The sequence below is a fragment of the Artibeus jamaicensis genome, unplaced genomic scaffold, assembly GCF_021234435.1.
Source record: "Artibeus jamaicensis isolate MK-2021 breed Jamaican fruit bat unplaced genomic scaffold, CSHL_Jam_final contig_519, whole genome shotgun sequence".
Taxonomy (NCBI): domain Eukaryota; kingdom Metazoa; phylum Chordata; class Mammalia; order Chiroptera; family Phyllostomidae; genus Artibeus; species Artibeus jamaicensis.
In genome coordinates, this window is record NW_026521871.1 from 4,030,387 (window position 1) to 4,056,276 (window position 25,890).

Here is a 25,890-nt window from a genome sequence, read left to right on the forward strand (position 1 = left end):
TGACTGGCTGGCCAACAAATATAGCCAGAGTAAATTCATTCAAGACTTGAAAAGAAAAGAAAAGAAAAAATTCACTCTTCTTCCTTGTTCTCTTTTTTAACCTCCTCATCCTCTCAGAAAACTGAAACAAATACTCTTTTTGAAAAATGGCCTGTGGTTCTTTTAAACCTATCTAGAGAAAAAAAAAAACCTAATTCATAGATGACACAATATTGTACTTATAAGTACTAAGGAATCCACAAAAATAATCATTACAACTAATAAATGAGTTTGGCCATGGTTGTAAGACATAAGATCAATATACAAAAATCAATTGCATTTCTATACATTCAATAAAACATAAAACTAAGTAGACAATTCCATTTACAGTAGCATTAAAAAGAATAAAATACTTAGCAATAAGTTAAAAGTGCAACACTTATAAAATGCAGACTGTAAAACATTGTTGAAAGAAAAGATGACCTAAGTTAATGGAAAGGCATCTGATCACCATGAATTGAAAGACTTAATATTGTTAAAATGGTAATGATTCTCAAATTAAAACTGATCTACAAATTTGATGCAATCCACATCAAAATCCAAGGTTCCTTTTTTTGCAGTAATGAGCAAGTTGATCATATGGAAACACAAGGGACCCAGATTAGGCACAAAAAAAAATCTTGCAAAAGAACAACAAAGTTGGTTGGAGGATTCAGGGTTCCAATTTTAAGCTGATTACAAAGCTACAGTCAATAGTCAAGATGGTATGGTACTGACATAAGAATAGGCATTAATAGAATAGAGCTGAGAGTCCAGAAATAAACACTATACCTCCATTGGTTAATTTTCATTAAGGGTCTTAAGACAATTCAATGAGGAAAAGAAGAGCTACTTTTCTACAAATGGTACTGGGACAACTGGATGTCAATATGCAAAGAATAAAGTTGACCCTACTTCTAACCATATACAAATATTAATTCAAGATTGATCAAAGACCTAAAAGTAAAAGCTAAAACCATAAAACTATTTGACAAAAACATAGGTGTAAATATTCATGATCTTGCATTAGACAAAGGTTTCTTAGCTATGAAACCAAAAGCATAGGCAACAAAATAAAAAAATAGATACACTGGATTTCACCAAAACTCAAAAAAAATGGAGGTGGGGAGGGTTGGGGTGGGGAGGAGAAAAGGCAGAAAACTGTACTTGAATAACAATAAAAAATGCACCGAAGGAGGACATCATGAAGAAAGTGAAAGGGCGATGCACAGAATGAGAGGAAATATTTGTAAACTATCTGATAAGGGATTTGTATCCAGAATGCATAAAGAACTCAAACTAGAAACAAAAGGACAAGTAGTCCATTTAAAAAATGGGCGAAGAGTGTGAAGAGTTACTTCTCCAAAGAAGATATACCAACGGCCACTAAGTTCATGACAAGATGTTCGACATCACTAATCACTAGGGAAATGGAAATCAAAACCCCAGGAAGATACCACTTCACATCAGTGGCGAAGTAAGCCACGTGGTGAGAGACAAATACCATGTGATCTCATTTATAAGTGGAACCAAATCAACAAAACAAGCAAGGGAAATATAGCCAGAGACATTGAAATAATGAACAAACTGACTGGAACCAGAGGAGGGGAATCATGGGGGAAAGAAGGAGAAGGGTTGTCAAGGAACGTGCATAAAGGACCCACGGACAAAGCCGAAGTGGGGGAAAGATGGAGGGTGGGACAGGGGAGAGTGGTGGCGGGAAAATGGAGACAACTGTACTTCAACGACAACTAAAAAATGCAAAAGAAGAAGAGAAAAGAAAAGGATTGCTCTTTAAAAAAAAAAACCAAAGTTAACAAGTGTTGACAAGGACGTGGAGATACTGGAGGCCTAACATGTTATTGGTGGGAAAGTAAAATGGTGCAGCCACTTTGGAAACCAGTTTTGGGAATTCTTTGAAATAGTAAATAAAAACTTACTATGTAAGCTAGATTTCGCATTCCTAAATATAATCCCCCAAAACTAAAACTATGTGACTATACGAAACCACATATACAAATGTTCATAGCAGCAGCATTATTCATAATAATAAAAAACTTAAAATAACTCAAATGTCCACAAATGATAAATGAGTAAACAAAATGTGGTATATCCATACCACAGGGTATTATTGAGCTTTAAGAAGGAATTAAATATTGATACAAGCTACAACATGGATAAATCTCTAAAACAACCTAAGTAGGAGAAACCCCACACACAAGGCCACATATTGTATGATTCCACTTATATAAAATGTCAAAGTAGGCGAATCTACAGAAACAAAGTAGATAACTGGTTTTAGGGGAAAGGGATGAATTGGGAGTGACGGGGTAAAGGGGTTTCTTGTTGGGGTGCTAGAGATGCTCTTTAACTAGACAGTGGTGATGGTTATACAACCCTGACTATTCTAAAAAGCAATGAAATTTAAACTAACTTTAAATGGGTGAATTTATATGATATGTGAATTACATTCACTAATGTATTATTAAAGACTACAGTGGTGTTCAAATTTAACTGGTCAAATTTAAATGCACTGTTACATAAAATTCCATGTATGCTAACCATATGTGTCTCTGTCCTCAAAATCAAAGCATATATCATCTGCCAGTGACCCAATTACCAATGTCTGTGAAAAGTGGCATTCTAGCCATAGAAGTGAACCGTGATCCTAGGCTACTTCATAAAAAGAACACTTATTTGAGTCAATCTCCATGATATTTTGTTTTTTTAACTTCGGTCATTCCTATTTTTAAAAATTTTAATTATTGATTTCAGAGAGAGAGAGGAGGAGGGTGGCAGGGGAGAGAGAGAGAAACATCAATCTGTTGTTTTGCCTATTTATGCATTCATTGGTCGATAACTTGTATGTGCCCTGACCAGGGATCAAACCCACAACCTTAGTGTATTGGAATGATGCTCTAACCAACTGGATTACTTGGCTAGGCTTCCAGAATACTTTTGACCCAGGAAATATGTTAAATGGGACTAAGCACGTGGGCCACAGGACTGGAGGCTCATCACTTAAGGTAGAGACCAATTACCTGATCTTAGAAAGAAGTATGGTTTTGAAATCAGCTTATTCAATTCTCAGGACATCTATAGATTTTAAACCTTTTGCTTATTTCCTTTCAGAAAGAGGGGAAGGACAGGAGACAGAGAGAGAGAGAAACATTATTGTGTGAGATTGAGTTGCCTCTCACATGCTCTTGGCTGGGGACATGGCCCACACCCCAGGCATGTGTCCTGACTGGGAATCAAACCAGTGACCTTTCGGCTCACAGGCCGGCACTCTATCCACTGAGCCACACTAGCCAGGGCTTAGGACATCTATTTGTATTAAAAGACTTGGCTCTCATTGGTTAAAAAAAATGTTAAGATAGCTACATAATGTTAAAATTTTGATTGCCAGCACTGGATATGCAGTCACATTATGTGGAGACAGTGAAGCTCAGAACATTTTCTTTCACTCATCTTATTATTAAGCTTAATGAAAAAGATCAAACAGCTTAATGAAAGAGTAAGGAGGGCAGAAAATGTCCCCATTTCTTCCAAGGTGCTGTTGAAGGAAATGGGCTAATGACAGGATAACTGGCAAGTGTCATTCTTTTTTGGCAACCTGATTCTGACTGCATGCCTTTCAGCTTACACCCAGCATGAAGATTTAATTTCCTCGCGGTTGAAGATCAAGTTTACTACTCACATGCTAAAATGTTGATGTATCTGTTCTTGTGCTTGTTATCTGGATGATTGGAATGCTCTGCAGTGATGTTCATATCAGCTGTACAGCGTTGGACTTCCTAGTGAAGAAAACAGCAGGATTTCAGAGATTTTAGACACACTGGAGACACTGAACAGCAAAGTCATAGAAAGAAGATATTCATACCCAAAAGCATAAGGTATCCACTCACTCAGTGGCCACTGCCACTGTTATCTCCCCAAACGCAACCTCAGAAATAATTACTACTGACATATTCATAACAAACATAGGAAGGATGTGAACAAGATAAAAGAATGTCATCCTTTACTAATTCATCAATCATCTACTTTATTACAGATTTTGACCTAGGCATGGGGATTTCAAAACAGTATCTCTTTTTAAATGTCACAGTCTGATGGGTGAGAATAACATGCGGAAAGATAATGACGGTCAAATGTGATTAAGAGCAGAGAGGCCTGAGGAAACTCTGGTCAGCGCAGAGCGGAAGGCATCAGACAGGAGATCATTGCACAGGACTCCTGAAGGATGAGAAGACTTTTCCAGGCAGACGTCTAATCTCCACCACGATTTGCAATACGCTCCTTGGTTATATAGCCTCATTTTATACTATCAGATTGCAAATTGGCTATAAAGACTCAGTCTTGAAGTGACACTAATATATGGCCCAATCAATATATATCTCTGATGAATTATCTGTGAACTCAAATTTTATTTAAATTATCCTTCTTTAGAAAAACAGCAGAAGAAGCAATTCTCACTGGCTACCTTTGTCATGGATATAAACGTTATCCATTAGCCTAAATAAGGTTGCTGAGAAGTCAAATTTTTCTAAACTGTATGCTTTAAACCCAAGAAAGTACTGAAGCTAACTAATAAGGGGAGTCATTAGCAGTGCACAGCTGCTACAAAGAGCAGGAGCAAAGTGACACAAAATTATCAGGAGGAAAGTTTTACACGTAGCAGATGTAACAGAGTTTAGGAGCATGCAGACTTTTTTCCACAAAGGAGTTGCTTAGCAATTAGGGATGTTTTCCACAGCATTTACATCAGGCATAATGAACACGAGGAACTGGCTGTCTTTTATATTCACAGACTACTTCCCAGTGAGGAGTCCTCTCCTCTCTCCAAGGAGGAACTCACTTTAATTAGAGAATTTGGGGTATAAAAACAAAAGGATGCCATCTAGTCAAAGAGACCATATTCAAGGACTTCTGATTCTTGGATGCTGAAGATTGATTTTTTCATAGTTGTAGGCCTTCCCAGTTGTCCATTAAAAAAAAAGAAAAGAGAAAAAAAGCCCCACGGGCTTTAATTCAACATACCTCTCTGGGGAAAGTGTGTTTTTCATGACAATTCTTACCCTTTCCTTACTGTTACTAAATGTGATAAACTCTGGTATTTTCTATTCTAATGGTTTGTAACCTCTGGTTTGGCAAATGCTAGTTTAAAGGGGCCTAAGGCTGCCTTTGGCTCTTCCCCCTAAAACAAGATAAGGTACTGGGCACAGAGGTCTGAGGTGAAATCTTAATGTCAACAAGAACATAAGCAAAGTTAGCCACAAGTGCGTGTTTGGGGAAGTGGCCTTTAAGAAGTGCCCAGGAAGCCTGAGGTATATGCTTTTGAATACTATGCAGGCAGAAAACCTTTGAAAATGGAAGACACTAATGCAATCTATACACAAATCCTTGAAATAAGCTGGCATCCTTTGTTGCTGGATTTTGAAGGTTAGACCTTTGGCATGTACCTCTTTAGGGCTGAGTTGCTGAAATATCTTGTGAGAAGAGATTCTAGCTTTTAGTACTTTAGTTTGAGATTTGCTTTATTGATTTTTGTCCATGTGTAAATGACCACCCTAGTTATGGACTAAGGTTGAGCCTCTATTATAATATAATGCAACTGACCAAGACTGCTTGGGAGGAGCTGTCTGCACTGTTTAAAGCAGTCATTCAATATGGCTAATGAAACTTCTTGTTATCTGAAACCCTCCGTCTGATCTGTCGCTTCTATTTCCCTTTTCCAATTATGTGAATGACAGAAAACAAAGAATAGCCATAAATAATGTTAAATCTGATTTTATTAGAACCCAGGGGGTTTGCCTACGGCCTTCTGATTTTTGTCTTGATGATAATGTCATCTGTAATTCCTTGCAGTACTGCTTGGCTTCTGTAGATGCTGATAGTATCCTCTGATCCTAGGGTGGCTTTTTTCCATCAGAAATGCCATTTCAAAGTTAATGTGATTTTAATAGGTGTCACAACTTTCAAAATGACACTGGTTGATGGAGTGTGTATGGTAAAGTCACCTACTTAGCAGTCTGATAAATAGTTTCAGATTTAAGTTTATTTGTATCTTACTGTCTATATAACAAAGCTAGAATTGCAAAATGAATATTCTTAAGACTAAGAGGCACACAACCACAGAAGACAGCCCAATGAAGACAGAGATTTAAAATACAGTACAACTTTAAAAATGAACAAAAACACTAAAGTTGACATTTTTTTCTTGGGAGATGAAATAGGCTAAATCTCCTTCTGCCCGGAGTGGATGGTGAGACGCTGGCAAAGGGCACGTGGAGACCTCTGTCCTGCTCTTCTGCGGCTCAATATGAACAAATAATTGAACAAAAGCACATCAAGAAATCTTTTGGATTACTACTTGGCTTTACAAAACAAACTGAGAAGAAATATTTTGGACCTGGTGACCAAGTGTTAGGCCGAGTATATGTAATATTCTTAGTGCCTGCGTTCAGGCAGCCTACACGGCATTACAGGGAGTGTTGTGCAGAAGACTGAGGACTTTCAGTCCTGCCGACAGCCCAGCGCTCGCACTGGCAGACACGGGGCGGCCCCTCGCCAGGTGCTGGTTGCACTGCACCCTTCCTGCCTCAGTTCTCCTCTGCTCAGGCTACAACTGCTGCCACACTGATTTTCTTCAAATGCTGTTCTGACTTTGTTATTGTCTTGCTCAGAAACCTCTAGATTCCAAGTTCCTTAGCCAGCCTTTTGAGTTCCCATTCTGTCTTTCACCAACACCCTTCCCAACTGCAGGCAGTTTTAACTCTCTGCCTTTTGCTTCCTTGCTATTTCCCTAGCTCGGAACGCCTGCCTCCTCCCCTCCAAACCCAGGTGTCTGTATCAGAAGTCCCCGCCTCACCGCTCCAGCACATTCATCTTTGGAGTGTACATCACAGTGCCTATTATCCTGTCACAAGTCTATAAAATAACATTATCTTTTCTATGCAATCTGTGAACTTTGCCTAACTCACTTTTGTCTCACTCTTCATAAAAAACCTCATCTTAACCAACCATAATTTTCTTCACAATAAGGGTATTAAAAACGTTTATCTTTAAGACCTTTAAGATCCATACTGGCGTTTTGTCACTGTGGCTCTGGAAACTCTGCAGGGTCATTTTCTGCCACCTTGCAGCTGGCAGTCCACATGCAGCATCACGCCTCTGTTCCCCATTATGTGCCATGAGCAACACGAACTCTGCATCCTACATAAAGTGCTTGTGGCCATTGGTCCCTCAGTGCATGGGCTCAGGTGGACACAGCTTTGTTCTCTTGATTTAAAATGAGCAAATGACCCAAATTTAGCTCAGCTGGAGTTAATTGCAACAGAGGCGACATCCCAAAGGATCCTGCGAAGGGGTACTGGACCTCTGGCCTCATCTCTGCCCTCAGTCTTTAATCTTGTGATGCTCCTGACCCTGCCCTGTTAATTCTACCAATGCCAGAGCCTCAGGCTCCCTCTTTTTGAAAGATTATGCTAGCACTGTGCCTTTGGAAGCCTCCTGGACTGTGACACTGGAGGCTGGGGAAGACTGAGGTTGAAGTCAGCTGAGGCAACCAAGGAAACAGTCATCCTGAGACGATGGCTGATGTTATTTCCAGTGACTGCAAAATCTGCTAGAGGTATAATGTGTCCAGCTTTCTCAGGCTCCAGAATTTATCTGACAAGGGCAGAATTTATCTGACAGAATTTATCAGAATTCAATATCACCTCTACACAAAGACTCAAAATTACCAGTGAATCATTTTTCTCATTCTCCTCCAAGCAGCAAAGTTCTGAGAATGTGACAGTTATTCGCCAATTTTTTTTCACATCCATCCATGATTTTTAAACATTATGAGGCAAATAGAACTTTTGGTGAGATACCCAATCAAAGTTCAGAGGGGCCCCTCTCCTCTGCACACACCTAGAATGCTGGGTGTTAGTACTCACTCCTCTTTGCCCTCTGATTCACTGCTGTGCCCTCCGACCTCACCCCAGCAGACTGAACTCAAGCGCAGGGTCTTTAATTCGCCTTTGTACTTTATATTATTTCCAGAGGCTATCATGTACTCATAACTGGTAGGTGAGTTGTTTTATTTCCTACTGATAGACATATATCAATTGTTGAGTGGAATTTTTCTATGATCTTTAGCTCTTTAATTTGGGGGCTTTATTCAGATTTTTATAGGTCAGATTCTCAGCATTCTGGGAAGGCTCTAGACCAAAAAGATCATGTAATGGACTTCCAGCATTCTTAGTGGCGGCTCCTTAATTTTGGCTGCTCCCCTACCCCATCATTTATTGCCAAGGCCAGTGTTGACCCGTCAGCAGCATGATCAGTTTTAGACAATCACTGCTAACCCTGGATGTTCTCCTTCTGACTTCAGCTCATTACCGCACACTACTGTAATGAGAGTCTGGAGGAGGTTCAGGTTACACATGTGTGCTTGCTTCAGACAGCCCTGATCTGAGTAGCTGTTTCTATCTTTTCAAAATGAAGCCACCCAAAGCCTTACTTTTCTACTGGGTCGAGTTTCCTCATCTGTAAAATGGGAACAGTAAAGTACCACCTGTCATGGGATGGTACTGAGGAGGTCAGTATGCACTGGCCATCTATCACCATTCCACATAGATCTGAAATCTGGGGCCAAGGTTACTAGTTTCTTAACATAATGTTTTGTTTTGTGGTTTTTAAAAAATCACACAAGATCTGTTTCCCTGACCTTCCTTTTATACCTACACACTCTTGTTTATAAATCAGCCTTAATACTTTTTTATATAGCCTGTTATCAATTTTCCTTTTTAGCAGAGCCACCAAAAGGCAAAAATACTACTGTTTTTAAATACTTCAGACTTTCCCTATATGAGAAGATGACAGTGTATTAGTGAGATTTTATACTGTGTCTCATTCCCCACTTCACGTTGCAGCCTCACTGTTCTGAGTCAGAAGAAAGGATATTCTTCCCACTCTGAATAGCTGATTTCCACCCTGTCAAACCTGACCGTGAAACAACATCAGTAGAACAATGCCTCTCACCCCATTTCCTTCCCCAGCTACCAGCCAGTAACATTTAACTCTAAAGTTCAATATAGGCTACAAAGGCTTTTGGCCACAGTAGGTTCCATTGTTGTTGTTTTGATAGAAATAGGGTAGAGATGCCCGGGACTTGTTAACAGGCATTATTCTGATGCAGCAAAGCCAATTTTAAGTCAGATCAAGTTTACAGAGGTGTAGCTGATTATTTTGAATAATTAAATGGTGTCAAAACCAGCTGTGATGAATAGCACTGGGGTCTCAAATCATAAATAATTGAGAAACTGGAGTTGCATTTGATCATCCTGATCAAATTCTGTTCTCTAGAGGATAAATGTTTGTCCTGAATACTATCAACATAGTTAAATGCCTCAATATTCTTGCTCAGTCATCCAGCCAACAGTCAATTGAACTAAATCACTTTAACACCATACACAGTTGCTGTCCTCATGAATACAAAATGTTTGACTTTAGACCATGTTCTTTGTAGTGGAATAGGCACCTTTTTTGGTTTGCATCTAATAGGCACGTTAAATACTTGACATGTTTTTATTTGTTCCCTGAAACATGACTGTGCATGATAAATCAGAGGGTTCTTTCACTCTACCACCTTTGTTTTGATTCTGCTCAAAAGGCAAAACAAAAACAAAAAAATTAAGAGAAAGACTTTATTTAACATTGTCAATATAATGGCCTTTGTGATGGCCATTGGGAACTTGGAAATTTTGCACAGAGAGAGGGGCTTTTGGTCTTTTTATTCCTCGCTCTCCCTGCAAAATAACTGCACCTCCCAGCTGTATGTATGGCTCTAGAGTAGAAGCCCCCGACCTCTGGACTGCAGACCAGTACTGGTCTAGGCCTGTTAGGAACCGGGCCGCACAGCAGGAGGTGAGCCTGTATATAACATGCTTGAATCATCCCGAAACCATGCACGAAACTGGTCTTCGGAGCCAAAAAGGTTGGGGACCGCTGCTCTAGAGAGTCTCAAAGTGCTCACCTTCCATTACGTCATTTGAGCCTCATAACCAGTTTTGTGAAAAGAGGTGGGCAGGTTAGAATCATCATCATCATCAATTCCATTTTCAAGTGGAAATGAGACAGAGAAAGGAACTGACTTACCCAGAAAGCTAGAAGACAGCTGAGCTGCCATGAAAACTTGGCCTCCTCGGCACAACTCCTGCTGCCAGAGATGTGCCTTCTCGAAGTGCCTCAGTGACGAAAAGGGCAGTCTGTTTAATAGCTCCTCATTGACGCCCTGTCACTGCGGAACTGGCAGGGAACCCAGAGCTGGCAGGGGGCTGTGAGCCGCTCTCTACCTTGTTTCCTACACGCCAGTTCTTAGAACTGGAAGGCTGTGTTAACCCAAGTCTCCTCTCCAAGGAGTAAAAATCGTGACAACAGCAGCCATCAACCTCTGCATGGGTTTCACTGAGAACCCAGCAGTTGCAAAAATTAAGGTAACATTCACTTTTCCCAACAATTTGGGAAATGTAGGTATCACAGGTATCACAGGTGCCACTTTAGAGATGAGGACACGGGGGGTCGGAGATGAAGGGACTAGCCCAAGGACAACGAAGCTCATTAAGGTGGAGCCAGCATCACGCTCCTCACACTTCAGACCTGCTGTCCGCACCACACCTGCACACCCTGGACACGACGTGGGATGAGGAGCCCTGTCCTTGGTATTACCGCTGCTGTCCGGTTACAATGAATGTGAAGACCCTGAACTTGCCTGTGTTTTCCACTGCTAAGCCTGTTCTTTCACAGAAGTTCGTGTTCAGGACATGTGCAACCTAATTTTTATTTGGATAAGAATGCCTGTTAAAATTGTAAGTGTAAGGGGAAAAAATCACCCCTTTCCTCATTGTTATGCTTTAAGTAAATTCATTTCAAATTTACAAAATCCCCGCAAACTAAGAATTAGGTCTCTGGAAATTTCATTTTGAAACGTACCTCAAAATCCTCAGAGAACCCATGCTGGTTATTAGAATAGAGCTCACCGATGTGTTTCACAAACTGTTTGACAGGAATGGCTTCCATATCATCTGTGGGAATAAAATGGTATTCAGAGTCACATAGTCCACTTCCATTAAACAAATAACACTCATAAGGGATTATGGAAGACAAATATTTGATTTTTGAAAAGAGTGATATAATTGTATCACCCAAAACAGATGTCTTCAAGACAAGCATCAGCATTTATTTGACATCAGGATCTCACTGTAATTTTGAACGCCTGTGAGCTAGGTTAAATAGGTTTTTAAAAAAAGGTTCATCACAAAAAAATTATGTCTATTTTTATGTTCAAGGCAATTTACATAGTTAAATGACCACATTATACCCTTAACTAAAAGTCTGATCTTATTGAGGGTAACAATTTGTCAAGAAGTTTTATCACAACCTCGGTTTTTGTTTTGTTTTTTTTAAATTGCCATTCAATAGGGTCCAGCTCATAGTTGGAGCAATTATGTTCTATTTCCAATCTTTGATGTCTAAGCAATCCTTAGACACCATTACAGATAGATGCCATTTTACCAGCTGGCTTCAGGGACAATGCCATCTATGTTTAAGTGTTCAAAATTTCAGTTCAAGACAGCTGTGTCTACACGATGCCAAATAATCAGTTTGGCTGAAATAACTGGATTTTTCTGGTGTTGACAGACTAGGTACAGCTTCAGGAAGACTCCCCATTCCGATTTATTACTGTGTTGTCACTTCACAAGGACGATCTCAGTTCCTGTGTCCCAAGTAGGTTTTATGTGGCTTTATCTGATACTTGAGTACTGCTGTAAGACAGCCACGCCCCACTAACGAGCTCCCCAACCTCTTCCCTCCCCCACAAATATTTCCTTTTAAAAATACTCTGCTGAATGCGAGATAAACAACAGACATGACATTTACTTTATTCAGAGTGAAAGATCCTTGGCAAACGCACAAACATCTAAACTGCCACAGATGCTTTTCTTAGCAAAGGGTATGAAGATCTGTATGTGTAAATGAGGTCCTACTTTGGCAAGAATGTTATAGATCCAGGCCTGACAATCTGATTTCCCTTCATCTGGTGACAGTTAACATTGACTATGTCATTCCTCCTCTTTCTTTCGAGAGAGCAAAGCTCTAGGGTGGCTTTTTGCATCTATTGACATTTTCAAACTTGAATCATTCTTAAGTGGAAAATAGCAGCTCTTATATTTTGTTTAAGGAAGGTGATTTATATGTTCATAATCCAAACTGCCTACATAGCAGTGTTACTTATCAAATAGGTGGTGCTGTGTGCACAAATTCTTTCCGTGTGAACAAATTAAAGACCTAATCATTTTAATAGGCCACCTTATGAAAAAATTGCCAAGTTATTTACAAATATTTCAGGATTGAAGATGTTCATGAATATGCAATCATTTTGCACGCCCAAGAAAATCTATAGCTCCGTAATGATGTAACCAGCATTAACAAAGTAAGCAGAGCCAAAATGTTTCCCCAGAATATTTAGCAGAATGCACAGTTGGAGAAAAATTTCCAAAATTATCTGATCAGTTCACTTAAAATGTTAAGAAGTAAGCAAATTCTAAAATAACAGAATTATCTTCTGTTATTCTGTTATTCTAAATAACAGAAATATCTTCTGTTATTCTAAAGCATAAATGGCAAAGAAATTATCTTAGGTTGAAAAAGGGGTTAATATGTACACAATTGGAGAGTCTGAAAAAAAGATTAACCCAAGAATAAATTCCTTTTCAGACAAGAGGCAGAGTAAGTGCGATGGAGCACAACCCAGCCCCGCAGACGCCCCGGGATGCAGACCCCAGCACCTCTCTCCTGTTTCCAAGGGCAGTGTGTCATTGGTAATAATGTAATAGCTTGCAGACAACATTTACTGCATGATGACGGTGTAGAACTGTACATTCCTAATAAATCTATGCTGCCCTGATTAAGCACATGGACCCTAGTTCAAAATAAGAAAAAAAAAACCAGCTTTAAAGCTACTTTATTCCACAAGGTACAAGCCACAGCATTTTAAAGGTCATGGCCCACCTTAAGTCATTAAAAACATACTTTAATGTTAACAATTTATTATTTTTTCCTGAAAAGTGCTCAACTGTAGCATCCAAGCTAAAGCCACACATGCCCAGAGGAACAGTCTGCCTGCTACCCCTATGGCTAGATACAGCAAAAATCCAGCAGAGCTTGCATGTTAATCATGGCAATACATGACTCACCAGTCTCTTTGACTTGCTTCCTTGTCCAAGGAAGTCTGACCACACCCCCTGGGTTTCCAGGCACCACCAGTAATCCCATAAAATGGGCAGACAGACAGATAGATGCACACACACCAAACATGCATGCTGTACTGACCACCAACAGCTACCCAGATTAACATATTATTTGTCTTTTAGTCAAGATAAATGAAACGGAGGGGTCATAAATCTTTTTTCTCAATATTAAGATGAATATAAGGCTATGACTAATTAGAAGCTCTAATAGTTTTCCTATTATATAGTTTTCTCTATTACATTTCTTTTAACACGAGCCAGATAATTATGCAATTGCTGTATCTAGCAGAAGGCCAAGCAATTAGGACATCATCATAGATCTGCACTACTCAATCTTCATCTGGACAGACTCTGTGTTATAAGAAGCTATCCCTCTCTAAGATGCTATTTCCATCTAAACATCTGAGTTTTGTTAACAAATGCACAAGAGTATTAGCAGCATAAGGATGGACCAGTGCCCTTTTATGTACATGCATTAACATGTAAGATTTTCGTACTCATCTTACAGTTGAGATAGAAGCTCAGAAAGACTAGCTAAAGGCTGCAGCGTGGCTGCAAAAGCTGGCCACCTACCCAACCTCAAGAGTGCTCTGGCTCAGAAAGAACAGGTATCGCCTGGTGAAGAGCGAAGAGGAAACCCCTGGATGAGGTGTTGACTGAGCACCCAGGACTCAGCCCAACACTAGTGAGGGTGTCTCTGCCCAAAAGCAAACTGCGTGTTGGAGGAGTGAGGAAGATAACATAGTGAATACAGGCACACTGTGTAACCACACAGTGAGGATGACAAGTGTCACCAAAGGGATGGATCTGATAACTCAGGTGAGAATGCATGTCTTCGAAGGAATGGTGATGGGGAGTGGGCAAAGAAAAAAAAAGCTGGAATCCAAGTGAAGAAGACGTTCTCACTGACCACAGGCTAGCTGGGAGTTTGTTACTGTCTGATGAAAGAGATTCTAATGACGGTTGGTATGAAGAGAAGAGAGCCACCATTTGTAAGCCCTCACTGGTTGCTAGGGACTGCACTATATGCTTTTCATATATTTATCTTTGTAAGAACTAGTTAAAGGGCACACTGTTATCCTCACATCACATGTAAGGAAGCCGAGGCAGAGCTGAGATTGGAATCCTGGTGTATACTGAACCCAAAGCCTGTGCTCCTATGCACTGTGATTCACTCTCAAAGTACCACAGTTTCAAGAAAAAGTGAGGAATTAGAATTGCTTGGTCAATCTGATAAAATGTTACTTTGTAATTCTGTGCCAAAAATTTTACTTACGAGTTTTCAGATAACCAAGGTGTATTAAATTAGCTCCCCCCCCAAAAAAAGGACCACTAGTGTTATCGCTAAATCACCCCATGAATCAGTATCTGAAGAGTGGGCTGCTTGTTAGTAAATAATATTTATACTTCCCTCTAAGGTTTTAGCCTTTTGTGGTTGGGATTAAATTCTGTAGCTAAGAGGTCTTTTGTTCTGGCAAATCCACAGTCAAATGTTTGTGTTTCACTTCTGCTGAAACCTGAAATTAATCTCTGGTTTGTAGGTATGAAAAGCAGAGCATTTGGTGAGGGCGAATACCTCCTGAGAAGGAAGTATCAAAGCCAAGAAATTTTAGAAGGAAAAGAGCTGAATACCAATGGCCTCAAACGCAACACTGCAGGAAACGGGGGAAAATGTATCTGAACACAGAAAAAGGTTGTTTCCAAAATCTGAGGTCAGGTCTCTATTGTACTTCCATACTCAGAGGCAGCAGAGAGCAAGCACCCAGACTTTGTCTGTGCTTCCAGCCTACTCGCGTATGCGACCTCTGCTTTCCCTTAATCTGAAGGAATAACAGACTAATAGAGAAAAATGGGAAAACTAAGCTTTCTTGTCTGCAGTTTTTGGTTTGATATCCAAAAGGAAAAATCAGCACCCAAGGCTGTCCCTGAACAGCCACCGCAGGACACTGCTGTGGAGTGGGCCCTCCGGCCTGCAAGCCAGTAAAATTGCGCAGCTGTCATTCTGCCACGGCTGCACTGATGGGGCACTGCCTGAGTACCAGGCTCCCAGGGCAGTGGTGTGAATGCAAACGCCGGAGCCAGACTGCCCGGTGGTGTGACTGCACCTCTGCGTGACTCCCCTTCTTCAACTATGAAATGGGAATAATAACTGCACCTGATTCACAGAGTGCTACAAAAAGGAAACTAGATAATGCAAAGGAACACTGGGCTTTTAGTAAATGCATAATAACTGTGCTTTACTGTTAGGTGCTAGTTCCTTTACATGTATGACCGCCCCCCAAGAACTAGGGGCTGTCATTACCTCCATCTAGAGATGGGAAAGTGGGCTAAGGGAGACCAAGGGGCTTGGCCAAGGTCCACTGTCATTACCAAACCACAGGGACAAAGCTGACTCCCAAGCTGGCTTCTTCTACATTATAGGACTTCTATAGACCTTAAATTAAAAATACATGGTTTGAGAGGGCAGAGAACAACATAATACATTTTAAATAACCTTTCCAACAAAAAGGATTGAAGTGAATCACTTTATTTTAGCGTTCAGGGTAAGCTTCAGGTACCTGGAAAGCTGGCACCAGTACTCTGGTCTGCTTGCTGATGCCAGGTACATCGAGTGTTGTAGCATGCAGCCTGCCGGCCCAGATGCTTAGCTGCTTGGGTTAAGTGGCTTAAGGTCTGTTTATAGTCTTGCCTGCTTACTCTGGCAGTGTGTGGGTACATATGTAATTACCACTAAGATTCCACAGGGGCTTGTCACTCAATCTGTGACCAATCTCTGTAAAGTTCATTTAATCCATAGTGGTTCCCTCAAATCCTATTCCAAATTCCAACCAAATCTGTCTGTGGGCAAGGAGAATTTGCGAAGTCCCAGCGCAATGCCTGGCTGAAGTCTAATCTTGTCAGACCTTCCCTCCGACCTCAAGTCCCAGGACTGGGCTGTTAACAGGTACCATTAGCCACTCCTCTAGGGGACAGACCTCCAATTTAGGAACTTGGTGCCCTTCCTGTCTGCCCTCTCAGCCTCCAAGGCCAAGCTCAGGCCTCTCTCTGAGCTTGGTAACACCCTCGTATCAATTTAGGAAGAGAAAGCAAATATGAAAAAAAAAAAGAATATTATCGAGACTTCAGTTCCTGAGTTAGGACAAGTAGATTTGTGTCTAGATTCTTAGAATGCAAGGAGTGTTGTGAAGATTGGAACATTTTATTTCCTGCTGTAAAAAGAAATACCTTTTCATTTGTGACACAATAAAGTCAGTAAAGAAAGGGCTCCATTATAGTCAAAAGACCAATCAATGAATCTCCTTCACAGACTATCTCTGTATAAATAAAATATGCCAACAAGGTTGGTTTAATCCCAAGGGTTTTAAACTGCAGGTCAAAATCCCTTTGATATGCTGGCACCCTGCTGAAGCCAGCCACCTTCCCATTACTAAAATGTATTTAACTACCAGAAAGGCAGGAATCATTTCTAGATTTCTAAGCTACTGGTTAGCAGCAACATTTCGTTTTGTAATGCTCTTATTAGAAAGTTAGATTTTCTAATTTCCAGAGAAAAGCATTTATAAGAACATTTGTGTTTGACAATATGCACATTTGGAAAAGCCCTTTGAACATGCTCTATAAACAGATTAATTTCATGTGCTAATTTCTGAATTAAAATACTCTATATAATGAAAGTCTAAGAGAATAAGTGATATGATACAGTAAATATAATTTGTAAGTGACAATATGTACATAAGGCTTCATTAATAACTACAGCAAAAATATTATTCGAGTTTGTTACTTCAAAACAACGCCCCCAGGCTGGGAACACTAGGTTTTTAAAAGCACTTGTGGATTTCAGAATAATGTGAGTCTTACAGGACGGACGTCTGTGACCACTTCAGTTATGTTGGAAGGTGGGAAGCCTGTGAGGACCGACAGCTAGGTTACTGCATTCGGTTATGTCCCTCCTCATACATTACACCCGGGGAGCCAGTACCCATGGAACATTTGATTTTGAAAAACCGTCAGTGAAAACTAAGTGTCAAAGCCCCTTTCATTCCCCTGCAGAAGCCACAGTTTAACATATCTGGGGAAGGGGAGAAAACCCACTTTTCCCAAACATCATACAGGAGCAGCCACTGCAATTCACAATTTTTGTAGTAAAAGAATTGATGTCACTTTCCTAGTGACTGGAACCCAACCTCAAAAGCACCTCTTTCACCCAGCCTGGTGTGGCTCAGTGGACTGCGTGCAGGTCTGGGAATGAAAGGGTCGCTGGTTCGATTCCCAGTGTAGGGCATATGCCTGGGTTGCAGGCCAGATCCCCAGTTGGGGGCGCTCGAGAGACAACCACACATTGATGTTTCTCTCCTCTTTCTCCCTCCCTTCCCCTCTGTAAAATAAATAAATATAACCTTAAAAAAATAAAAAGGATCCCTTTTATGTTTAATAAATGGTCTTGCATTATCAGTTCTTTCTAATGTGGCTAACTAACCTCAGCCACCATGTCTTACCTGGGTGCAAGCGAGACCAGGAAAAACATCTTCATTCTTATAAGATTGTGTACAATGCAGAGACTATATTACTAAAACTGTTAAAATTAGTGAATTGATTAACTTCAAAATGCTCAAAAATACCTACAAACTGCTGTCTCCAAGGGCTATCAGAAGGTTAGCAAAGCTTTCCTTAACCAGTTGCCTATTCTATATTCCTTTTCTAAAGTCAGAATAACTTATTGATTCTACTTATGCTTTGGGATCGAAAGATCAGAGCTATTTATTTATGAATGTTAACTTAGCAGAATCATCTAAAAGTTGCTGATTTAGTGTCTAAATTTACTCAACATATTTATGAATTGCTCCTAAAGCCATTTAAATCACACAGGCCTACTTTGCACAGGAAATAAAAGTATTGGTGGGTTGAGAGTCTTTTTCTTAGGAAGGAAGAGAATGAAAATGACTAGAGAACAAAGGTAAGGGAGGAGATTCTTTGATATGGAGGAAACCTAATGACCAATTCCAGGAAGATAAAAGAATTTAATGCAGAAGGAAATGGTCAGTGCTAGTGAAAGAAAGTAATGAGAAAGTGCTAGTGAAAGAACAACTCAGCAAAAAACTAAAGAGAACATTCACATTTTGAATTTGAAGATGTCTTGATGGAAAATGAAGGGCCTTAAGAACTGAGAAGTCAGAACTGCCAAAACAGCATGCCAGACGTGGCAGAGCCATTTCTAAGTATCTGTGCTTTGAAGTCACACAGAATTATAATGCTCACCCTGCCATTTACTCATGTCACCTTCAGCAAATTAAACAGTGACTATGAGTCTCAGTTTCTTCACCTGTAAAATAGGGGTATCACTTGCAGCAGTCTCTATGGGACTACAGAGAAAATAAACATATAGCATGAACTTGGTAAATGCTGGATAAATATTAGATGGTGATGATGATGTTCTGTAAAAAAGGATAAATGTAAAATAAGTTCTAGGAACAGATGGATTACACATTCTACAATGCTGATGCAGGAGCTCTATTTTATAACAGCCTGGTACCCAAATCTCCAATCTTACTCTGTGGCACACATTTTTAACTAGTATGATGGTTCATTTTACTGGTAGTTGTTTGGAAATATCTTTTAAAAATTAGTTATAAAACACGAGGCATTCCAGGGATAAAATAAGTTGATAAATCTGGTCCAGTAGTACTATTCTGAGGTTTTGAACAAAGATAAGATGTAACTAGATTCAGTGGGCAGAATAAGTATTCTGTAAGAGCTACATAAATACCCTATTATTTTTAGAATTAAGAACAACTAGATAATTCCTAAGGTAAACCATTTAAAACCATCCCAAGAAGGTCTCCATTAAAGAAAAGTTGCATTGAGAGTTTTAACAGGGTGAAAATAACTCACAAATTTATTACAAATTGTGTTTTTCTTATAATGAATTTCCTCATGAGAGAGTTTGTGCTGTAATCACTGGGAAAAACCGTAAGAATAAAGAGAATGATGGATGGTTAAAGTGCTTCATAAATTAAAACATTTTACAAACGTAATTACTAAACAGGATGGTGGTGCTTCATTTAAGAGAAATGAGAAATGGGGATCAAGGTAAAGACTGTGTGAAGACAGGTCACACAGGGTCCTCCTTTTCAGTTGAGGGTGCAATGACTTCGTCCACGCACGTCTTCAGTCAGAAAGGCTGTGTTATCTATGAAAACCTGAGAACACCGAGTAGTCTCACTCCTGGTTTCACTAGGTAAGATCTTGAACGCCACACTGCATTGCAGCTGAAGTTACTCATTTTTACACATGTGTCTCAACTTGCCACGGAAGTATCTGCTGCGCCAAGTGAGGCACAATCCAGAACCAGGGATTTCCCAGTCAGAGAATTTGAAGACACTTTCTTTTCCTGTACTACCAATGAATAAGAACTAGTAGGAAGCCACATTTAAAGGAATGCCTTTGGGTTGTGAGTATTTTACTTGGTAATTAAACAGGTAGCTGGGAAATGATTCAGAAAAAATTTTAAAAGCACTTCTTGCCTAGGACTCCCACTCAGAGGTATGGCAGGGCAGGGATGACCAATGGCATCTTCTGTTTCTAGAGATTTGGAAGTCCCAAAGCCCGAGTCAAGGGCGTGGCACAGAGGGCGCGGCCAGTGGGCGTGGCTCAGCATTAGGGATGCTCTTCACCTGAGAGCCACGCAAATGCTTGCTCTGCGGGCTTGCGGGGATGACCACCACCGTGACTTGGGAAGACGATTCCCGGCTGACACTTCTGCCTTACTTTCTGGTTTCCAAAGTACTTTTACACTTATCACCTTGAGTACAGGTAGGGCAGAGACACCACTCACTGACAGATCCCGAAAACTCATGCTCAGAGAGGTGAGGTCGTTGAGCCACAGTTGCATGACAGACGCAGGGCAAGAGACTGGGTTTTCTGACACCTACTCCACTGGAAACAGTGAAAACAGAGACAGCACAAGAAGTGTCTCACCATTTAACCTTTTAAAATGGGTCTCAATTGCACAACCACCCAACAGCTGTGTCTGTCACATGAATCAGTGCGGAGAAGAGAGGCTCCCGTGCAGTTTCCGGAGGTCAACAGATATTCTAGGTGATGCGAGAGGAAAAGGATTAGCCACACGCTGGTGCGCAAATCAGGCCCACTGGACACTACTGTTTATGCCATGCTAGTGGAAGACATGCTTCCTGCCTGCCTCCTTTCCACTCAAAGGCACCAGTGCAGCTCCCCTCACCAAGGGTGAAACTTTCCCACAACCCTCTTGTGTCTGGGGTTCAGGCTTTAGTGAGAGAAGCTGACTAGATGGGGGAACTTGTCCAATTCCAACAGAAGCTAATGAGCTGACAGACACAGACACAGACAGGGCCAAGTAAGTCCCCAACCACAACTCTCAAACAAGGAAACATCCCTTCTCTGTATTCAGAGAATGACTGACTGTGCCTCTGAGCTTCACAGCTACAGCCTTTTAGGAACTTTCAGGAGGGTTTTCTGACATCTATTCATTTATTCCCTCCCTCTGTACTCTCTCTCCCTGTCACAGATTTAAAGGGTACCTACTATGTGCCAGGTATTATTCTAGCCCAAAGGAGACATCCACTTGCCTTTATGAAGCTCTCATCCTAGAGGGTGGACACCACAAACAAGTACAACTGGATGGTGAAAAGTGTTCTGGGGAGTGGGGGCAGATAAGTGGGCCGGGGAGCCTTGGCTGTGTGCGAGATGGCACTATAGTGAAAGTAGTACTGACTTCCAGCCGAGATGGGGGTGTAGGCTGGCACATTTCACCTCGTCGGGTAACCATGAAAAGAATTACAAACACATCTTGAAACAAATAACACCCAGAGTGTCAGAAAATCGAACTGCATGGAAGTCCGACAACCAGGGATTTCAAGAAGCCTCATTCATCCAAGATGGGTAAGAGGGAGGGAGACCCAGAGCCAGGGCGGAGTCCAGGAGACAGCAGAGAGGCAGCGGCAAGCAGTGGTGGGACAGACGGTCCCACACTCACGTGTGGTGGGTAGAAATCGGGAGGGATCCCTTGGGAGTGAGCGATCCCAGCCCCAGGCCAGACCACACAGCCCAGGGTTCCAGCATGAGGAAGATAAATCCCCATTAACTTCTGGTTATAAAAACCAGTGGGGATTGGGGCGGCAGAAGAAACTGCCGGATTTTCGGGAAACACTGCTTAAAGTGTCCACATGGTCTTAAAATGTACATAAACCCACCCACTCTGGGATTCGGCACCAGGGCAACAGCTGGAAGGGCACCAGTTGCATACAGGGAGCAGGTGAAGTGACTGGAAACAGGGTAAGTGCTAGGCAAACCCCCAGAAGCCGGCAGCGGCACAGTCTCCTTTCCGAGCCCTCCCCGGACACAAAGCCACAAAGCCACAAAGCTGTGAAGCAGGCTGCCCCACCTTGATGATCACCTAAGGCTCTGTGCTACCCAATATACAGGTGCCTTTTGCAAGGAGTCGAAGCAGCTCTACCTAATACATAGAAACAAACACAGGGAGGCTGCCAAACTGAGACCACAAAGGCATATGGCCAAAATGAAAGAACAGAAAAAAACCCCAGAAGAATAACTAAATGAAACAGAGGTAGCCAACCTATCAGATGCCAAGTCCAAAACACTGGTGATCAGGATGCTCAGAGAAATGACTGAGCATAGCCAACAACATAAAGTAAGAAATGAAGGTTACTCTAAGTGAAATAAATAAAAATCTATAGGGAACCAACAGCGAAGGGAAGGAAGCTGGGATTCAACTAAATGATTTGGAATATAAGGAAGAAATAAACATTCAACCAGAAGAGAAAGAAGAAAGAAGAATTCAAAAATATGAGGAGAGTATAAGATGACCCTGGAACATTGCCAAATGTGCCAGTATCCAAATTAGAGGGATGCCAGAAGAAGAGGAAGAGATTTCCTCTTCCTCTTTCAAGAAATTGAAAACTTATTTGGAAAAAAATAATGAAAGGAAACTTCCCTAATTTGGTGAAGGAAATAGACATACAAGTCCAGGATACAGAGAGAGGCCCAAACAAGATGGACCCAAAAAGGACCAAACCAAGACACATCATAATTACAATGCCAAAGGTTAAAGACAAAGAGAGAAAGCAGCAAGGGAAAAGCAGAGAGTTACCTGCAAAGGAGTAACCACAAAACTATCTACTGATTTCTCAAAAGAAACCTTGCAGGCAAGAAGTATTGAAAGTGATGAAAAGCAAGGATCTACCACCTGAATTACTCTATCCAGCAAAGCTCTCATTTAGAATGGAAGGGCAGATACACTGCTTCCCAGACGAGGTAAAGCTAAAGGACTTCATCATCACCAAGCCCTTAGTATATGAAATGTTAAAGGGACTTAAAAGAAAAAGAAGGAGGTCAAAACCATGGACATTAAGGTGACAAACTCATAACTATCAACTCACAACTGAATCTAAACAACAATAACAGCACCACCACCACCAAGACAACTGAGCAAACAACTACAGGACAGGAACAGAATCATAGCATGGAGATCCTTTAGAGGGTTATCAGTGGGGAGGGGGAAGAGGAAGAATGGGGGAAAAGGTACAGGGGTTCAAAAGCACAACTGGCCGTTACAAAATAAACAGGAGGGAGTAAAGGATAGCATAGGAAATGGAGAAGCCAAAGAACTGAACGTACATGCATGACCCATGGACATAAACAAAGGGGGGCTTTGCTGGGGGGGGGAGGGTGATAGTGGGTAGAAAGGGGCAAAGAGGGAACAACTGAGACAACTGTAATAGCATAATCAATAAAATATACTTAAAATAAAATATAAGCCGCCATAAAAAAGCAGTACTTCTGTTTATAAAAGAATAATTAATGTCTAGAACACAGGTGGCAAACGAGGCCCGCAGGCCGAATCCGGACCTCGACCCTGTTTCTACCAGAGGCAGCACTGAGCTCTTGCTTAACGTTAAGGAGTCGTTACATTTACACAGCCCTAAAATTACACTGGGCCCTTGGATGGCAACTGCAAGGCTGATATGACCCCCAGTGAAAATGAGTTTGACACCCCTGGTCTGGAGGATAGCTATATAAGATATCTAAAGATAGGTACTTACAAGTACAAAGTAAAACCGGAGGAAGAAGTTTAAATTGGGCAAAAAGGAAGGAGCGCCAAATAAGAATGGTGGGACCATCTTCCAATCCCCCATCCTGACTGTCACAGCTAAGCCACCGTTGAACTCCCACAGACCATGGCATTTGCTAGGACTAACTACAGTGCACACCACGAATCCTTCCCCTAACACTGACTGCTTCCTATTTGTGCTGGAGGACAAACGAAACACATACCAGACCTAGAGCACGTCCCCAGGCTTCCACACAAACCACTTAGGAACCAAAACTTCCTGCTCTAACATAAATCACTTTCAGAGCACGGAATAATAGGAGGAAACTCAATTTAAAAAGTATATTGCAAATTATGATTTTTTAGAACCTATGCATAACTGATTATCAAAATGAAATTTAGCAAATATGTATGTTTCTCCTTTTTTCTACTTTTACTTCCCTCCCCTGAATGGGAATCTATAGTGTATTAAATCACAGTTATTTGTTCCTTTCAAAGAGGATTTCATTACTTTGCAGATAAGTAAAGGAGCACAGATTTTGTTAAATTACTCTTAGGGATCTCTGAAACTACGCAAGCTTTAAAAGGCTATACGAATCATATTTGGTCATGGTCATCACATACAGTTGAGAGCAAACGAGAAAAAACAATTAGCCTGTTGGAAATATGAGTAGTGTCTCACTTACCCGGAATAGGGATAATAGGAATACTTTCATTGGGGACCACCCGAGGTGAACTGCTGTCTTCCACATAGAAATGAGCTGTCTGAAAACATTTTCTGTGCAGGAAAGAGAAAAACATGCCAACAGTGAGACCAAAGAAATGTACTCTGTCTGAGTTCATCATGTTTCAATTCGCCCTTCACAGATCTTCTCAGCTTTAAATATCAAACAGCATGCAGCAACAAAGTAACAAGATACAAAGAAGGACAACATTCAGCTCATTGGAAGAACACCAAACAGCAGATGAATATTTATTTTTTATGATACTCTACCTATTCTGACAGGCAAAAGGGAACAGTAACAAACCACTCAGACACAGGAACACTGGGCTCGGACGGAGTAGACATGCTCCACGGACAGCTAGGATTTAGCCCACAACGTTACTAAACTTGACACGTTACCGAGGAATAATCTGCTATTTGAAACCCCCAGCACCAAGCTCAAAAGCACATCTCAAATTCTACCAAATGAAGTCATCAAACAGCCCAAGGACACAATAGTATCACAATGTTAATGCTTCGCAAATACCCTCAAAGCCACAGACAGTTCCTTAAGGAGGTCAGAGGGCTTCAAGGGGGCAAGCGCTCAAAATCAGAGGCCCCTGCCAGACAGAATCTGAGGTAGAGACCTGAAGCCCTCGAGTGTCACCTGCTTGGTTTTGCTTCTGTTTTGTTTTTACCTGTACTTCAGGCAAAGCAGGGAGCAGACACTGGTCATCATAGGACAGGCAGTGCACAGAAAAACCATCAGCCGCTCACTCAGCCCTCTGCCTCTGATGCTTGGCTGGCCTGGGCTTTCCAGCATCCAACGTCACTGCTCATTTCGGCCCTAATGAGCTGCCGGAAGCACAGGCTGAATATTTAATGAGGCTGCTCAGCGTGAATGGCTATTGTGACCAGAGAAGGGTCCCTGCTCATTTGGCAGAGGGGCTCCACAATAGATGGCCCTACTGCTGGGTCTTTTCGCCAAGCAGGCGGCTTCCTTCTGGTGCCGTGTCACGGGGGACCATCTTACTCTGGCGTCTCTCACCAAGCCCCCTGACAGAACACCACAGCCTCGCTTTTCTGTGCTCCAACCACTGGAGTAAGTCAGCTTTTTTCCAGAGCCGTCTTTGCTCATTTAATCAAAGCATCCTGGGAAGATTCCGTTGGGCAAGCCTTGTTTCTATGAAGCCACAGAAGGAAGTTGGGAGCTGGAAAAATCAAACGCCTCTATAAAGCAAAGGCAGGAGTGGGGAGGCCTCCAAGTCTTGCAAATTATTCCATCTTAGCTATTATAACCTCATGCAGCCAGAAATAATCCCATGTTACAGTGTGAAGTGTTTTCTTTAACCAGTGCCTGTTTGCAGATGGACAGAAGCTAACCAGTGACACTGGGCACTGCTCTGGAAGAGACCCGGACGGCCGTTCCAGACCACGGAGGGTCTGAACGTGACTCCCTCCCACTCTCAGCACACGGTTCACAGGGCTGCTCTTGCAAGGCACTGACTAATAATGTTTTCTATGAATTGCCTGGAATCTGTGACATAAGTAATAAAACGAGATTTCATCACTGCTTAGAGGCCTTTACCTGAATTTGGAAAATCAGTGAGGCTAACGTAAGCTCCAGGATATAAAATACACAAACACTTAACTTTCTGGTGGTAATCTGCTGAATGTGAACGTATGGAAATTCACATGAAAAAAAGAAAACACGTTTCTGATGATTGAGGTATTATCTCTGCTTCTAAATTAGTCATAAAGTTTTC

The 25,890-nt window shown here is 41.3% G+C and overlaps 1 protein-coding gene across 3 annotated transcripts in view; it reads right to left on the reverse strand.

Moving 5' to 3' along the window:
* The window catches only part of PTPRG (protein tyrosine phosphatase receptor type G), a 720,169-nt gene that overhangs the window by 34,443 nt on the left and 659,836 nt on the right, over positions 1-25,890 (reverse strand). For all 3 annotated transcript variants that reach the window (XM_053669375.1, XM_053669374.1, XM_053669376.1), the window contains 3 exons: positions 24,108-24,199; positions 10,999-11,090; positions 3,719-3,815 (listed from right to left, as the gene is read on the reverse strand). In XM_053669375.1, the coding sequence (XP_053525350.1) occupies positions 3,719-3,815; positions 10,999-11,090; positions 24,108-24,199 (281 nt within the window). The remainder of the gene's footprint in view (positions 1-3,718; positions 3,816-10,998; positions 11,091-24,107; positions 24,200-25,890) is intronic.